At 29.0% G+C, this 18,618-nt stretch overlaps 1 protein-coding gene across 1 annotated transcript; it reads right to left on the reverse strand.

Moving 5' to 3' along the window:
- Nucleotides 1-555: 555 nt before the first annotated feature.
- On the reverse strand, nt 556-17,674 carry LOC145742394 (uncharacterized). The gene is made up of 55 exons (XM_082560174.1): nt 17,629-17,674; nt 17,363-17,529; nt 17,034-17,150; nt 16,720-16,879; nt 16,425-16,527; nt 16,100-16,208; nt 15,598-15,683; nt 15,321-15,433; nt 14,757-14,892; nt 14,343-14,515; nt 13,976-14,110; nt 13,640-13,801; nt 13,221-13,421; nt 13,001-13,039; nt 12,794-12,864; nt 12,498-12,606; nt 12,190-12,336; nt 11,911-12,094; nt 11,614-11,740; nt 11,354-11,467; nt 11,137-11,274; nt 10,797-10,938; nt 10,580-10,693; nt 10,310-10,427; nt 9,878-10,011; nt 9,708-9,787; nt 9,435-9,551; nt 9,062-9,227; nt 8,764-8,870; nt 8,442-8,575; nt 8,300-8,340; nt 8,000-8,179; nt 7,752-7,870; nt 7,344-7,509; nt 7,001-7,128; nt 6,675-6,816; nt 6,400-6,594; nt 6,059-6,213; nt 5,499-5,718; nt 5,228-5,327; nt 4,939-5,077; nt 4,535-4,744; nt 4,294-4,390; nt 4,065-4,208; nt 3,813-3,940; nt 3,573-3,722; nt 3,192-3,441; nt 2,930-3,042; nt 2,732-2,859; nt 2,454-2,625; nt 2,028-2,202; nt 1,569-1,736; nt 1,251-1,397; nt 850-1,112; nt 556-570 (listed from the first exon to the last, which is right to left on the reverse strand). Exons 1-55 carry the CDS (start codon nt 17,672-17,674, stop codon nt 556-558), a joined length of 7,494 nt encoding a protein of 2,497 aa, XP_082416300.1.
- Nucleotides 17,675-18,618: the final 944 nt, after the last annotated feature.

Below are 18,618 nucleotides of genomic sequence, written 5' to 3' on the forward strand. Positions count from 1 at the left end.
CCGAGAAATATTTATTAATATTTCTGCCACTCTTCTATGTCTACACAACCTGATGATTAGATATCCACACATCTAAAACTGCACGATGGTCGCAAACGGATTTCGAACGGTTATTTCTAAAAAAATATATAAAAATATTAGTTTACAATAGTAGAGCAATTATTCATTTTACTAAAAATAAAAACTTACCTTTTAGCAATAAAACAAAAAATTATTTTGGATGAATAAGATTTGATACGGGCGTCATAAAAAAATAATTTAATTAATTTTAAACATTTTTATTTTTATGACCCAACGGTTAAAGAATGTACAGGGCAAGTGAGAAAAAGATATTTTGATAAGCACATTCATCGAACAGAGAATTAGAAATTTAAAACAAAATTATAAAGTATAAGTTTTTTGATAAACTTAAAAAGTACATAATCACAAATTACTCAAAAATAAAGAGAGGTAATCAAATACTTTAATAATTTGGTTAATTTATGTACATTTGTTAAATACATTGATGAAAGTAAGAGATTTATAAAACAACGGTAGAAGTTTGGCAACTCCACTTTATGCTGTGTATTCCTAAAAAATAATACAATAGTTTATAATATTGCTTAAATACAGTTGAAAAAACGTTAACTTTAAACCTACTAAAATCCAACTTGACAGGAATTAAGCTAGATATAATATATTAAAACAGTATTGTGATCATAGCGTTATGTTTTTTTGTCCACAAAACCCTGGGTTTAATCTGTATTTAAGATATATCTTTAAAAACTTAAACTTGGCTGTAACATGCAGCTTATGGCATAAGTTATTATGGCATGCACTTTTTATTTAAAAAAAATCGCAAACTTTTACCTCTCCTGCCATAGGATTATCAAAACCTCCGGGTACTGGTTTTTCATTGGATTTCTTAAAGGTGTTTGTAAAAGAAGGCAGACTTGGCGCACTGAAAGATTTTCCTGAAGGTTTCATATACAAAACTACCCCAACTACTATCACAGCGACCAAGATCAATAAACCAATAATAATACCAGCGATTGCACCAGAAGATAAACCTTCAATTGGAACTGGGTCGTCAGGGTCGGGTATTGGAATTCCAGATGGTCCAATGACAACATCTAACAAATTTATAAAATTCAATAATACAAATAATAAAACAAGGATTTTTGAAGATGGCAATAATAATATTATGGTATATTCTACCTTAACTGAAACTTAACTACCATCTGACAACAAATCTTTTAAATAGAACTTACCTTCTGGATAAAAGCATCCACTAACGTTTTCACTGGCAAATGTAGGATCCCAGCAACAACCTCTTACAGATACACAATAATGTTCGTCTATACCTGAATATCCACAATCCGATCGAAATTGGTTTGGTATATTACATCTTGTAAAAGCTGTAACAAAAATGAAATGCCATAAAAAATAAATCAAAACTTTTTTGCTAGATTTATATTTAATAATATGATTACATTATAAGTAGTTTTTAAGCATCTTCAAAAATTATTACAGAAAAAAAAGTAAAATCTAAATATAAATTCCGTGGATTTAAAAAAAAATATCCCCACCTTGTGGCGCCTTGCACACATATCCCCTTTTAACAAAACAATCGATATCATTCCATGTTCCATCCCAGGGGTACATTTCAACACAGTTCTCCCCACCATCCCCATTTGGTTCGAAACTTCCCCAGTTAAAAAAATTAGCCGGCGTTTCGTCTAACCATTTCCACCCATCTGTGATTAGTTAAATATTGCATGTTTAAGTAAGCTATTACGATATGTATTTAGACTTAAATCACTTACAAAGTTTAACAATTTTTTTCAAAAAAACAATTTAATATGTTATCAAGCAGTAAAATTTGATATATCGGCCTTCCTTGAGTTGCTTTTGCAAATTTATGATAATATTATTTAGCTAATAATATTGCTTAGTGAAAAAAAGATCATTGATGTTTTAGAAAAAAAATCAATTACAAATAAAAAAGTGTTAAGACGCTATTTATAAGGAGAAAAATGTAAATTTACCAAATCCGTTGCTGGACAACCCAATAAACAAGTTGTGCGAAGTTTTGCCGTCGATTGCTGCAATGATTGCGTCAACTTCATCTCTACTATGAAAACTAGCCAACGTAGCTCCCCTATCTTTACAAGCATATGTTGCTTCATACCAAGATCTTGTGTTTTCGTCCACAATGCCAAGCTTTTAAATCAAAAAATGATATTTTAAATTATGTGTTTCAGCATTTCATTTTTAATTTAAAGCTGACTTTCAATCTATATATAATAAAGCCTAGTAAACGTTATATATATACATATAAGGTTTCAATTTATAGGCCTACAAAATAAATAAAACTGCCAGTTTTAGCAAGTTGCGACCATATTACGCTAATAAAAATGACGGCAGGGTGGGCTATTGATTAGCATATATTATAATCCCTCTTTTTCTATTACCTCAACTTTGTAGCAAGATTGCCCATAAGGAAAGAAACCAACATCGCAACTTCCTTCACCAGGTGCTATGGTTGTTGGAATGGTTCCTAATGTTTGCTTGCAGACGTAGTTCTTGGCTGTCATGCAAGTATTGACACCATCTTCTAGTGGCAAAGCAGCCCAAGTTCCATCTCTAAATTATATTTTTGTAAAATTTACTTTAATGTACTAGTAAAAAACTTATTCAATAATTTATTTTAAGTATGAGCCTATTTTTTACTTTCCAACTTTATATTTACGTTTTCATGTAAACACATCCACTTCCAGTACTAGTAACCTCAGTCATGGGTTCATCGAGAGCCCAATTTGTGTAATAAACTGGCCAACCATCAATCCAAGAAAACGTAACATCGAGCGCATTTTCAAGCTACACACATAATTGGTTAGTTTATAAGATCCTTACAAAAACTCTGTAGGCTTCAGTAAAAGTTGTTTACCTCAGTGAATGTCATTCCTAGCCAAACTTCATTTTGAACATTTTGATAAAACCAACTTTTCAGTAAACTGTTTGTATAAATATCAGTGATACTTGCCAAATCAAAGTTTGCGCCTGAAAGCAATTAAGTAACACAAAATGTAAATTAAACTTAATAATATCAACAAAGTATTAGTGGTTAACAGCTACGTACTCCTAAACGCTTAACAAACACTTACATATTATTTATTTTATAATAAAAAGCATAAAAAAATACGACCTACCTTCAGCCTGACAAGATACTCTTGCCTCCTGCCAAGATTTTGGTTCAGATGTGAATGCTTTGAAACAAGCTTGACCTGCTTCTGATGCCACATACCCATCCCTACAACCTAAAGGACTTGGAGTAGCAGGTGGTTCTGCAATTAAGTCACTTCTTGGAACATAACACACGAAGTTTAAGGTATATGAACAATCAAGATCGTTCCACGAGCCTCCGCTACTTGAATCAACTTTTATTTCGGCACACCCTTCCTGCAATGTTTTAAATTAAATCTCATTGAAACATATAAATAAAAACATTTGAATTATATTTTAAAACACAATGTCTTGTATATAAATTGATAAATAACAGAACAATTTGAAATAAAACAAATGAGACTTACTAAGTTACTGTTAGGTTCTCCTGGCGACCAATTTGTATAAACAACTTCACTTTGATCAGACCAAACGAAGTTTCCTGATTGGGTATTGAAATCGGTTAAGCCTATCCAAAAAGCTAATCCTTTGGACCATAAATAGTTAACCAAAAATGCCTAAAAATTAGAAAAACATTTAAAATTGCTTGCTTGGAGTTTTGTTTAAAATAAACTAAAAAACTTTAATAATGATAATTCAATTTATACTTGTTCATATTCGTTGCGAATTGAAACAAGTTGAGCAGAATTGTTGGTACACCATTCCTTTGCATCAAACCAAGAGTAAGTTACATCAGATGGGACAAAGTAACATGCATTGCCATACAAAGTATATCCTGAAAGTGTTATAAATTTTGTATATTAATTTGTGTAGTTAGCATACATTCCTTGCCAAAACTTAAGGGTGAATATTATTATCACCACCTGTAATTTTTAAATACTTTGAATAATTTAAATTACCCTCAGGGCAGTTTCCTGTTACAGGTATAGGGGGAGGTGGTGTTTGCCCCGTGCTCCCCAACAACTTTTCACAGACATATCCATAAGCTTTTCCACAATTATCATCATTCCATAACCCACCATAAGGTGATAACTGAACACAACCTTAATTGAAATTTATCATTTTTTTTTCTTTTGTTCAATATTTCTCAATTTGCAATTGAACTCCTTCTAATTTTATAACATTTACCTTCACTATCTTGCCAATTGTTAGGTTCGCCGGGTGCCCAGTTAATGAAGTCCATTGGAGTACCATCAGACCAATAAAACGACCTACCACCTATATCCTGCCATGGAAAATATTTAAAAAAAAATGTTTTAAAAAATCTTCTGAACCTTAATCAGGGTTTGATTAACAAAAAAAATACAAAAATTAACTTTAGCAACACAACAAAAAAGATATTGAATATGGATTTAATTATTTTACTTGCCCTTAGTCCAATCCATAAACTAGATGCTTGTGTATGCGCAGCTCTGCTTAAAATAAACTTATTTTCGTCAGTGCTGTGTATAGCAACAAGATGTCCTCCTTTTTGAACACAAAAATTTTCTGCAGAATTCCATCCCTTTTGTGCTTCGTCGATAAACAAATAACATTTATCAGATGTAACTGTGTCAGAAATTTGGGTTGTATAGCGAATCTATAAAATGATGACCATTTTCATTAAAATTTAAAAAACATATTTTAATATAATCTACAAGTAAATCAAAACTGTTTTAACATATTTTAGTTTTTGTTTAATAAATATTTTCAGTTAAACATACATATTTATTTGAGATCCAAAGCCTATATTATAACATAAGTTTAAGTGGAAATATAGTATTTAGAACTAACCCATGTTTCATCAGAACCACAAGCAGCAGGATCTTCTTTTCCTAATGGAGGTGGTAGTCCTGGTGTGGTTGATGGTATTTTGTCCTTCTGGATTTTGCAAATAAAATTTCGAAGTGCATCGCAATTTAAATCGTTCCAACTATGAATTAAATATAAATTTAAATGCATGCTTCAAGGTTTAAGAACCAATATTATTGTAAAAAAGTTTATTTATGTTTTTTTGCAAAAAACTACGTAAATCTTATGCAAAAACATCCAATAAATGCTATCTAAAAACAATATTACTTACCCTCCATATGTATCATAAAACTGAGTTTCCACACAATTTTCAGTTCCTTGATGATTATTGGGCTCCCCATCTGACCAATAGGTATAAGACACTGGTGTACCTTAAAAAAGTTCAATGTTTAGTTTACAAAAAACAGCAATACAAAAGAAAACTTTTAATTATAACTTTTAACATAGCTTTGTTTTATTTACAAAAAAACATATGGTGTATGCCAAACTTAATTAACAATTCCATATTAAAAAATTTAAAAATGTTGAAGTTTATATTATACCATCGGTCCATGAATAACCAGCATCTACTCCAACATTGTTAAGTCCGATCCAAAAATAAGTCCAAGAATAAACTGCTTTGGCTGTTACAAGTTTAACTATTGCTTCAGTTTCACCAGAACTGTGAACAGAAACCAAATCTGCCCCCTGTGCCCGACAATAATCTCGTGCGCCACTCCAGGTCAATCTATATTTTCTATCTTCATCTGAGTACTCATTAATCTGTTACAGATAACAAATTTAAAAATTATTGTTAGGTTTGGGGAATTTTAGTTATCAAATACATATATAAAAATAAAATCAAACTGTTAAAATGATTATATTAAAAGGCTAAATTTTAACTTCTATGAGTTTTAAGATCGCAATCTACATAAAAAAAATCGAATGGATCCATTCTTCAGTTGAATACAGGTAAATAATCTCAAAATAAAGAGGTATTTAAGTGTATATATATGATCACAAATACGGTTTAATGTTGACTAAAATATAAAACCTGGTATTAGATTTTTAACAATAAAAAAAATAAAACACACCAAGACACTTTTAGATATTTATAAATGACCTGATAACAACTAGGAGAGTTTATATCACCATCCCAACCCTCACTACATGATCCACTTGTGCTTGGCGTTGTGACAACTGGTTGTGTGTAACCCACTCTGTCTTTTTCACAAACATAATATCTATTTTGGCCACAAATATCAATAGTCCATAAACCTAAAATGCATTAAATATTTGATATAGCTAAAGCACTGCTTGATGCTTAGGTACTTAACCTATATCAAACGCTACTTTAAAAAGGCTAAAGTCGTATACAAAAATCATTAATAGAGGTAACTTGAGATTTTAAACCTGTATTTCTTAGAACATATACAGATAAATATTTTTTAATTTTTTATTCACCAGTTTGATCATTAAGATAAGTGCAACCATATTCATCCCCAGTGCCACAGCTAATCCATCTTCCATTAAAAACTGGATCGATACTACACCATGGTGAATCAACTATTCCAGCTACAAATGGAGGATCATATGTTGTACATTCATAGAAAGTTATACCTTGGTATACAAATGGAATAGCACAAGAAAATCTGACCTCTAGAAACAAAATAGTTTTATTTTAATCTAAGCAATAATTATTTTAATAAAAAATATATTTTTACTACTACCGATCTAACCTGGTTCATTAGTGTCCCAGTGTGTGTAAGTTACAGGTTCACCAGATTCCCAAGTATAATAAAGATCTCCACCCTCTGCATTCTTAGCTGCCAAACCTATCCATGCAGTGTAACCAAGTAATGGTGGTATAGTGTTTGTTACCTAAAAGTAGATATTGATCAAGGATAAGTTTTAATCTCATTGAACTTTACCAAAGCATGACAAATCAAACAATTCAAATACCAAAGAAAATGCTAACATAATCCAAATGTTAAAATTTTATTTACCTAGATGTATATTATTTTTTATAGCATCAAACAGATTAATGTTAATACTTAAAACTTACAAGGGCGTGTACAAATGCCTGTTCGGTATAATCATGAATACTGACTAATTTTGCCCCACTTTCTTCACATAATCTGTTTGCATAAATAAACATGAAGATATCTGTACTTGCTCGATAACAAGATGAACCTAAATACAAAGCCAATCAGTTACATAATTTATCAAACAATGCAATATATTTAAAGTTTCTAAAACTCATCAAACTTTTTAGATTTAAAGAAGTTTTAAATTTAATATAAATTGTTAAAAAAAAATTTTTAATTTATTTGACTTGAAATTTTTTGTTGTTGTCCAACCAAGCCCCATAATAAAAAACTTGGCAAAAAATAAAAACATAGGATTACCAAAACCAGTCCATCCAGCCTCACAGCCTTCATCTATTATTACATCATCAGGTGACAGTGGAGGCAATTTCTCCTTTTCCATTTTGCAAACATAAGGATGTTCTGCATCACAGCGCTTGTCATTCCAATATCCTTGCAAGCGATAAATTTGAACACATCTTTCACCCTGTTGGCATTTAATTATATACTTACTAAAATAAATTCCTTTTAAACTGATAATTATAGATGGTATTTAAAAAATATAAAACTCAGAAACCCTTTAAAAAATTATTTATTATAAATAAACTAACGATTAAAAAATGTAAAAAAGTTAACAAACAAGACCCTAAAAAAAGCATATTTCAATAAATTAATAAATTTAGGTTTTTGAAACAACATGCAAACTTATTGAGTTTTCGTAGAACTTACATTTCCATTAGGTTCTCCCCAATTCCACTTGGTCATTGTAACAGTACTTCCATCAGCCCATTCATAATAATTTTGTGTTTGAAGATCATTCATTCCTATCCATACCTGGCCACCCCGGTCTTAATATAAAAATATTACAATGTTCATTTTTCTTGCGGTTTTGTATATGTTGCAAGTACAATAAACAAAAAAATTTAAATTTAAATTGAATATTAAAATGCCAGATAGTTAAACAATATATTATCTACCTCCTTGTACAACTATTTGTTCAACCAAATCATTTTCTCCTAAGGATTGAATAGAGACCAGATCAGCCCCCATGCTAATACAATCAGCTCTTGCATCATGCCAAGATTTAAAAACATTTTGGGGTGAAATATAATAACAATGATCTTTCCATGCTTTCCAACCTTCTTCACATCTGAACACTAACATGACAAAAATTGGATTAATTGACCTTTTTTAAAAATTTGTTAAAATAATTAGTCAACATAAATTTACACGTAAATAGAATTCTGTAGACGACTTCATTTAAAAGATATACTTACCACTTCCATCAAATGTCAAAGACAGATGGGAAGCTCCATAACTAAAAACATAAGATTTGCATAAAATTACACAGAAGAGTTGTGTTGGTATATTTAATAATAAATACAAAAATGTTTAAAATATATTAAAATAACAATTAACCTTTGTGACTGAATTCCGTTTGAATAAGAACCTGCATAAGAGCTTTCACCAGAAGTTTTAACAATATCAACAGAACCACCATGTGCATTTGTTACTCTTCCAGCATGTACTGCAGCTGGACAAATTGCTGAATGCTAAGTTTGAATAAAAATTTAAAAAGTTAAAATATTATTTATTGCAAATAATAAAATAAACAACAAATTTTCTAAAAATTATTGAAGTATGTAAAAATAATTTATTAAAAATGAGTTTAATTTGCTTCCAAATTGTGCACAAGATAAATGCTAAAAAAATCAAATACAGGTTTAAAATCCCAAGTTACCTCGGTGTAAACAGTTGTTCCATAAACTGCCCCAGAATCAAAATCTTCAACACAACCAGATGGACAAGTTATTGAAAACACATCTTCATCAAAATCAATTGCTTTATCTACAAAATAATAACATTTATGATTTATTTGCTTTTCATAAAATTTGTAGCTACATTTAACATAAAAATGGTTGTAATATATTTTATTCTTCTAAAGAATAAAAATTTAGTTTTTGAAAAAAGAAAAACACTTTTAGTGTACTTTTTTGTAATTTTTTTAAAACATTTCACAGTATTGTAAAATTACTCACCACCACAAGTTATTCGACGATCTACATAACAACCATTCACTTCAAATTGCATTTTAATTTTTCCACCAACCCACGTTCTTGGTTGAACACGAAGATATAAAGTTGAAATCGGTTCACGCAATATGTCAGTAAATTCTGTTCCTACACCATCTAGCCCAAAGAAAATCTACAAATAAAATAAAATTTAATTCTAAATGCAAGTGGCAGTTTTTTTAAAGGCCTTTAATTTGGACTTGTCATAAACTAAGCTTTATTATACGTAGATACCTTGAAATTGTAAAAACATGAAAAAAATGTGTTTGAGGACAATTACCATACAGATTGTTGCCTTTATATTCATTGTTGGTAAAAGTCGTTATGCTAAAATACTTACATGTTCAGAGCCAACTTGGTTTACATAGGTAGTAAAAAACGAGCCGTCATCACTAAACATTACAACATAGGAGGAAACGTATGTGCTTCGATCTCCGTATATTGTAATTCCAGAAACCTGAAATATTTTATTTCTATATTGCAATAAATTTTTTATCAATTTAGGTAAATTCATTAGTCTTATTATTTACAGTTTAAAACATTTTTTTTCATAATCTCAAAAACAATGAAAATCCAATACAAATTATTTTAATAACTTTGTTTTGCAATCTACCTTGTAAAATTCTGGAAATTGAACTTGTACATATTGTCCAGTATTAGTATAGAGTGGAGACCAACCAGTTGGAGTGTATGCTATTTTTAAATAATAAGAACATGTTTTAATAAAAAATAGGTTTTAACAACAATACCATCTTTAACAAAAAGTGGTTTTTATATACTTACATGGGCAAACAGGCACAGCACAGAATTGCCATCTTACATTGGGGTTAGTAGTGTAACACCAGGGCCTGGGTTCCCCATCAGGATTTCTACAATAATTACCAACTAAACCAGCATCTGGATAGTTTTCTGGTGTCCTAAAATACAATAAAAAAATTCAAATTTGGAATTTGGCAATTTTTTTGCTTAAAATTTTGAATGATTAGACATTTTTTTAAAGAGGTTTAATAGAATTAAACACAATTATTCGAAGGTGCAAAATTATAATTGTAAACAAAACATTACCAATTTATATTAAGTAAAATTACCAGTATAATTTAAAAAATTAAAGAAAACTATAAATTTGGTCCTTCTGAACAAAATCAGTGCTAACATTAAAATATTAGGTAAAAATAAAAAGTTTTTAAGTCAAAAATAAATAAAAAATTGTAATACCGATCGTGAGATTGAGGATCCTGAGAATTCCAACGCTGACAAGTTATTCCAAATTCAGTCTTGGAGAGCCATCCTCTGTAATCTGCTCCAGTGTCTTCTGCAAATGCTAAACACTCCTCTGTTTAAAAAAATTAAATTTTCATTACAATGTAAAAACAAAGAATGTTTATTTCCTTAACTAAAAAAAATAAACCTATAAATTTTGTTTTAAATCAATACTCTACTTAAACTAAGTTTAGCAACTAATTATTTCAATAACTATTTAAATACTCGTGTCAACTGGTGGTCTTGCATTAGTGGCCTTATTTCCAGCTTCTAAACTTGAAGCTATTATCATTTCATCAGCTATATATCCTGAGTTCATTCCAATCTTATACATACAAGCTAAAAAAAGAGGTAAATAATTGTAAATACAAATAATCAAACGCCTTAACAACTAAAGATTAAAAAGTTTAAAAAATATTTTAAAGTTTTTTAGGAATCTTACATGCACGACATCCAATGTATTCGAGTCTCAAAGCAGGCTCTTCTTTGTAGGTAATTGGATAACATCGAATGTGCAAGGCAATAATGGGTCGTGGAAAGAGATTAGTAACTTGAGTATCTTGATCTCCATTTCCTTCAAAAATCTGTAAGCAAAAAAATTGTAGAAAAATGTAGAAAAAGATTAAATATTATCTATAAAAAATGGTTTACCTTGCAAACTCTTTATAACAGATAGCAATTAAATTTCTGTAGCAGAATATACCCCATTTGTTTGCTATTTATGAGGCCAAATTTTATATTATCTACTTATACACTATAAATCAAAAGGGTAACACACTTACAATGGGATTTCCATCACTATCTGACAACCATTCCCAATCCACAACATTTGCGCCCAAATGGTCGGGATCTTGACTGTACTTGATCTGAAAAGTTTTTGTCCATTCACGCTCTGTATATTGTATGACTCCATTGCGACCCTGTTCAAATACAACAAACAAAAAAATTAAGCATTTTTTTCAATTCTTTAGTAGTTCACTAAAATTTCCAAAATTTTACCTGTGTGATTATTCCTTTAACTTCAGTGTATGTTCCAAAATCGACTTGCAACCAAGGTTCCTTATCACTTCCCTTACTTACCCAAGCACCATGACCTGTACCAATTTTCACATTCTACCAATAAATAAACCAAACACTTAATGCATTAATTCAATAAACTATTCTACTAAAATGAGTACATTTTAACACAGGACATCATACTTATTTTGCCTAAAATTTATTCTTAATATTTGTTTAATTATTTAAATATAAAAACTAACATCGAGATTAATAACATCGGCTTGTGTGTTAAGACGACCTCGAGAAGCATTATAATATTCATTTTTCATACTCGAGGCTGTTAAAGCTGAGTCTGGCAAAACTCCACCATCTTCTGCACCTAAATGCCTAGAAAAAGAAAATTATTAAAAAATCCTTTAACTATTAGATATTTTCTTATTATTATACCTATCTAATTGTATTTTAAACACATATTTTAGTAGCACTACGTCAATAAATTTTGCTAAATTTTATTAATTATTATTTAACATAATACAAACTTTTAATGAAAAACTTACTTAAAACAACATGCTTCATTACTTTTGCATTCACTATCAGCTATATCCACTCCAACAATATTGTTAGTGTTTCCAGTTTTTTCACACATGTAATGCCGGTAATTTCCACAGTTCAAGTCATTCCATAAACCATTTGCAGTAAATATTTCCATACAATCTTCATTATCGGCATTGTTGGGTTCGCCTATCCAAAATTTTAAAGGTTCATTATTATATAAAAATTAGTCGTTACATATTTATTTAAAATTCTTAATTGAAAATATTAAAACACAAGTTTACCAGAATTCCAGTTTATATAATTAAAAGGAGTTCCATCAGTCCACATCCATCCATTGTCAACAAAACCAACCAAATTAATATCAAAAGTTGTAAAATCATTTCCTCCTGTGTAGACATTCGCAACTGTTGCCATGTTACCTAAAAATGCTTAAAAACGAAAAAAATATATAAATAAATAAACATAATAAAAAAGTTCAAAATTTAATATTAGGGTTTAAAATAAATAAAACATAATACAAATTAAAAAGTCCTTAACAAAATTAGCTAATATAAAATTGATAACAAAAGTATAGATTTGATAATGTTACCATGTACTAATGCCTGTTCATCTGGTGAGTTTATCGAAACCAATTCCCCCCCTAAAACTTGGCAAGAATAACGAGAATCAGACCATGTACGAGCATGTATAGCATCCACCTTAAAACAACATTATTTGGTAATTTGTTAAACACTCAGGTAAAATATGCTTTTACATTCTTAAATGCATCCATTAACAGACAAATATTTTTTTATTGCAAATAGGGTATAAAAACTGCTTTTATAGTAATATAAATACAATTTTTTAGGTGTTAAACACAAACAAATATGTTTTAGTTCAACTTACAAAATAGCACTGGCTTGTGGAAGGATGAGAAAACCATCCATTTCCTCCACATTTCTCCACATCTACAGGATCTATAAAGGTATATATACCATTTTTAACTATTTAAACTTAAGACAATTTAAATCACTAAACATGCTATAACAGAATTAAGTAAAAATTTTACCAGTAAATAAGTTTAATATATTTCTAGTAAAAATATGTACTTACTTCCTGTTGGAGTTGGTATTGTGGCATTTGGTGTTGGAACTGAAATAAAATATAACTTTAACAATTAATGTAAATTTTATGATTCTTCTATGATTTTTTAATATGTTTATTACTAACAAATATGAATCCCGGATACAAGATTTATAATAAAATGTTAACAAATCAAATATATTTTTTGTGATAATATAAGTTTTTTGCACTATTTTAAATTTGTACTTACTTTCCTCAGTTTTGCACACATAGTAATGAGCTGTTTGACAGGATTCATCATGCCATGTCCCTGATTGTTTTATGTAAACACAACCATTAGTTTTTGATGCACTTGAAGCCCAATTACTAAAACCTAATGGAGAACCATCTACCCAACTGTATGATCCTTGATTAGCTGTTAACCCAATCCAACTGTTTGCCTGAATATTACCTACAAAAATGCAATTGTTAAAATAAATCACTTTTAAATAATTCAGCATTAAAAAGACTTAAAATTCAATGTTTTAATGTTAAAACAAGATTGATCTTTTTTTAAATCAATTTTTTTGTTATATTTAAATAAAAAATTTTCTTAAAATGTTAATTAAAATAAAAAGGCATTTGTTTGTAGCAGAAATGGATTTAACATTTAAGTCAAACCTAACCCACCAACAATAAAGCTTTCCTCATTTGCAGAGTTAATGCTTGTAAGCATGCTGGAGCCCAATTTGTTACACTCTGATGCAGCTGCACTTTGAATTTTCTCTGAGTTTCCAAAATAATAACAATATCCAAAGAAGTGACGCCATCCCTCATTACATTTTCCTTCCGCTAAAAAAATATTTAAACCCATAAAAGATTTATTGGGTAAGATTAACACGAGAGAAATTTCATTATAACGTTATTAAAGTAAAATTTATAATTGCTTTAAAAAACTAAAAGAAAATTTAACAGTTTAAAAGATTTAATTTAATCAAATAAAAAATGTTTAAAAATGTAACAAACTTGTAATAACTTGTCCTGGCGGTAATGTTGCCCCTTCTGGAAGTTCGCAAATATAAGGTCGTTCATGAAAACAACTTGAAGTTTCCCAGTTGTTTGTTGTTTTTCCAGTGTATATGTTCAAGCAGTCAGCACGACCTAAATATTAATCTAGTTGTCCTTTTTATTTTATAAAAGAGTTCATATTATTTAAAGCTAGTTTATTTCTTGAAAGTGTTATGACAAGGAAGCAGGAATCAAACCAAGAGAAATCAAATAGTAAAACCTAGTTTTAACCCTTGTACCATGTGTTTAATAAATATATTAATATATGAGGTATTTAAATATTCCAGATATTTATCACAGACAAAACAAAATGTTTATACTTTACCTGCCACTGAATTTGGCATGTTAACATCCCAATAAAACTTTGTAATAGGAGTTCCATCCGCCCATTTGTAGGTTTCATCATTACCAATGTCGGAGCCTCCAAGCCAGAGTTCTTGCAAACCCAGATCTTGATAATGTTGAAGTACACTGCTTACATACAGCTCCTGATCATCACTAAATTAAAACAAAAACCAAACTTTAAACAAAAAAATTAAGATCAACTTCCTTTAAATATTTATTGCAAATTAAAAAAAATATATTATTTAATTCCATTTTTAAAATAAATATTTAAGTCCATTTTTAGAGTAAATGTGAGTAAACTTTTCAATTTCAAAAAAGTGGGTAGGCTTTTCAAAACTGTATAGCCTACCTTTTTTACTGTCAAATTAAAGTAAAATATAAAAAGTGAGTTTACTTTTCAATTTTTAAAAGCTTGGCTCCCTGAAGTTGACAAAATTGATTTGCTGTAGTCCAGGTAGCAAGTCGGTTTGCATTGATAACAAATTCGTAACATTTTTCATGAAGTAAAATCCAGCCATATGGGCAACGATCTGTAAATGACAAGAATTTCCTTTTTTAACAAAATAAAAATATTTTTTAAGTTATAAAATACTACTTTTTTTTTGTATATATCTTTATCCTCGATGTGGGAAAGTCGAATGCACAACTTAAACATAGAGTAACATAAGTTACTCCGACCCAGTCGAGTTGCCTGTGGCAGTTTGGGATATTATAGATTATAATTGCCCGATAATTATGCTGCTGATTAAGTGCTGGCTCAGCAGAATTTCATACCGTTTATAGCGCCTTACTCAAGGGTACTACAGCATGAGATTAGTGGGGATTGAACCCATGACCTCATGTGTGGTGTAACAAGTGTTCTTACCACTACACCACGCTGCCGGTTTTAAATAACAAAACAGGTATTTTTTAAAATAATAAACTAAATATATTATAGACTTTTTATTTATTGTCCTACTTGATAATCCCCTTTCACAAATGTACTTTAACTCTTGACTACATTTTCCAGTTGTCCACAAATAATTATTTCCTTGGGACAGAGACACACATGTACTACCTTGATAAGGCAATCTAAAATCAAATTAAAGAAATATATTAATTTTACTGTTCTAAATATATGGACTTTTTTAAAAATACAAATTATGTAATTGCATACAAAATTTCTAACTAGGCCATTTAAAATGTTTTAAAATCTATTTTTATTTATAATTTAAAATATTCAAATGTAAATGTACGGTGATGATGGTTGTCCAGAACTCCAACTTTGGTAAGTAGATGATGAATCTCCTGGATTGCTCCAAGTTAAAGTCCCTGGAGTTGACTACAATTTTCATAATTTGTTAGTAATACTAATCAAAACTAAATACATAAAAGTATTACTAAGTAATAAATAACACTAACATATAGTCACCACCATAACTAATACAAAACCATAATATAAACACTATACATTACTTTAATACTGATTTTACTACATAACATGCACAAACATAGTCTTTAATTAGGTAAAAAGCATTATTAAAATAAGTTTACTTTAATGTTAAGATTAATAAAAAGATAAGTTATAATACATTCCAGTTAACAAAACAAATTAAACTAAAAAACTTGAACATTTAAAAAAAATTAAAGGTATAAATTTGATTATGTGTTATTAAGGCACATTTTAAAAATCAAACAAAAGAAAACCAGATTTTTTGATTAAATTAAATAGAAGTAGTAAAGCCAAATATTTCTTACAGTATCTGAGTAACCTGTCCACATGTTAGCATACTGTGCAGATGCCAGCTGAGCTACAAAAGCTTGTTCAGTTGAAGATGATATTGATACTAAATTTGCTCCCTGTGACCTGAAATAAATAATATTAAGACTTTTTAAGACCAATATTGTTGTTAATTAGTTCAAATTTTAATATCCAAATTTGAAAAAAAATTTTTTTACCTCAATTTAAAAAACAATAGAAAGTTTTCAGTACAAGTACAACATTTAACAAAAACCTTTTAATTTAAATATGCAAAGTTTTAAGAACATTTCTTTAATTTTAACAAAACCAATTTTTTCGTACCTGCATTGAACATTTGCCTCTTGCCATTGCAATTCTGCAAGTTCCACTTTATAACAAGAATTTCCATCAGTTTCCCATCCAACCGGGCAACTAACAAAAGTACCTTAAAATATATATAAAAAAAGGTGTTACATGCTTCGTTTATAAACAAACAAAAGCGATGTACAACAAATAAAAAAATAACTTTTATAAGTTGTAAAATATTTATACTAACATAAATTGTAAAAATAGCACTAAAAAAATCTTTACTACAAATGTTATTTTAAGTTTTAAAAACAATTATTCAAATATAAACCTGGCTGTCTTTTGCAAATAAAAGGGTTTTCGTAATCACAATTGTTATCATTCCACTGGCCTGTATATAAAGGTCGATCAATCCATAACTCCACACAATCCTCTTTTCCAGATTCACTCGGTTCTTGAAATTTCCAATCTCTTAAAAATAAAATATAGACCTTTTCTACAAAAAATATAGACCTTTTATTTCTAAATAGCATTTACCAATAAAAAAACACATTAATTAAAAACCCTAAAACTTATCAATTTACAAAACAGTGACATGGAAAATTGTACTAGATTAAATTGTAAATTTTTAACTTACGCAACAGCTGGATCAAAGGGAGTTTTATCCGTCCACTGAAAATCCCCTTTAGTCTTAAAGTCATTTAAACCAATCCACCATCTTGTATCGTCCCATCTCACTAAATAATTGTTGTAAGCCCAATCCTAAAAAAATTAATTTGAGTATAATATGCCCAAGAAATAATCTGCATAAATTTGCAGGTATTAAAATTTAAAACATTTAACTAAATTTTTTGTTGGTAGGTTATGTAATTACATATTTTGCTATTATTATGAAGTTCAAGTTGTGTTTGGAAAACAATATAACTAATGTGGTTATAATTCCAATGAGTTTGAACAAATAAAATAAAACATACTCTTTCTTCTACAGTCGCATAACTTGCTAAATGTCCATCATTTTGTTGACACCAAGATTCTGCTTCTGTCCAAGTCATCCCAATTTCATGACCTAATGCTTGGTCAGAGAAATACCAACAATAATTATTGAATGTGAGCCATCCAGTTGGGCACTGCTGAGCATTTGCTAAAAAAAATAATTTGTTAAAATATTTAAACTAAAATTTGCGAATTTGAATTCATTTTAAAATCAACTAAACAAAAAACTATTTTTTTTAAAACCTACCAGTTAATATAACCACACTAAGAATGAATATCAATTTCGCAATCATTCTTAACAAATATTTAAACTTTCTAATACAAAAATTAAAAAAAAGATTATTTAATTCTATTTAATAAACTTAGAAAAATTAGCTAAAACAATTTCGATTCGAAAGAACATATTTTACTGATGTACTAAATCCTTAACCTCTTATTAATTAACCCAAAATAACAAAAACTTATATTGCAAAATCTTAAAGATTGTTTAAATAAACTATAATACCATAAAAATAAAACTGCAAAAATTGTACTATATACTACTAGAACAAAAAAAATGTAACACACATTGTTCTACGATATGCATTAAGTAAATATTAGAATGGCATTTAAAAATTACACATAATCATCATGCCCTTGCACAATCCATCTCTGCCTGGAACCATACGTACTTATTTATTAAAAGGTAAACAAAACAGCAATAAGACAAACAATACGAAGTTTAATTTAAGTCTATAGTTGATATGTTAAAGCACTGCAATTCAGTGCATTAATCATTGACAACTTATATTTCAAATTCCAACATCTCAGGGTCAATAAAAAATTTGGTGTGTGTTGGTAATAAAAAAAAGATTTTCACTAACCAAAATAAATTCACAATCTAGGTTATTAAACTGTTAATGATGTATCAATATTTGTCTTGGCATTTTTTTCCTTTTAAATGAAATAATATAAAACAATTGTTTACTAAAAATCAAAAAAAACAAAACTAACTAAATGGTAACAAAAATTTATTTGAAGGGTAAAAATAAACATAATGTATACACCAACAGTTCAAAGCATAACAACTCATAGCTACCAACGAATACATCATTTAAAGTTAACATTTAAATTCTGGTTAATAAAAAGTGAAATGTAATAGGTTGTAATTACAAAAATGGAAAATTTTGAAAAATCAAAAAATATTGCACTTTACAATACAAAGAATTAAAAATTTTTAGTTATGATGTTTTTACAG

Source organism: Corella eumyota, chromosome 2, assembly GCF_963082875.1.
Source record: "Corella eumyota chromosome 2, kaCorEumy4.1, whole genome shotgun sequence".
Lineage (NCBI taxonomy): Eukaryota > Metazoa > Chordata > Ascidiacea > Phlebobranchia > Corellidae > Corella > Corella eumyota.

Excerpts from the sequence above, each read along its gene's own strand:
- LOC145742394 (XM_082560174.1), bottom strand. The coding sequence starts at position 17,674 with ATGATTGCGAAATTGATATTCATTCTTAGTGTGGTTATATTAACTG. Across the intron at positions 15,434-15,597 it reads TCTGGACAACCATCATCACC|ATTGCCTTATCAAGGTAGTA; the intron begins GTACATTTACAT and ends ATTTGATTTTAG. Across the intron at positions 6,595-6,674 it reads CTGGGACACTAATGAACCAG|AGGTCAGATTTTCTTGTGCT; the intron begins GTTAGATCGGTA and ends TTTTGTTTCTAG.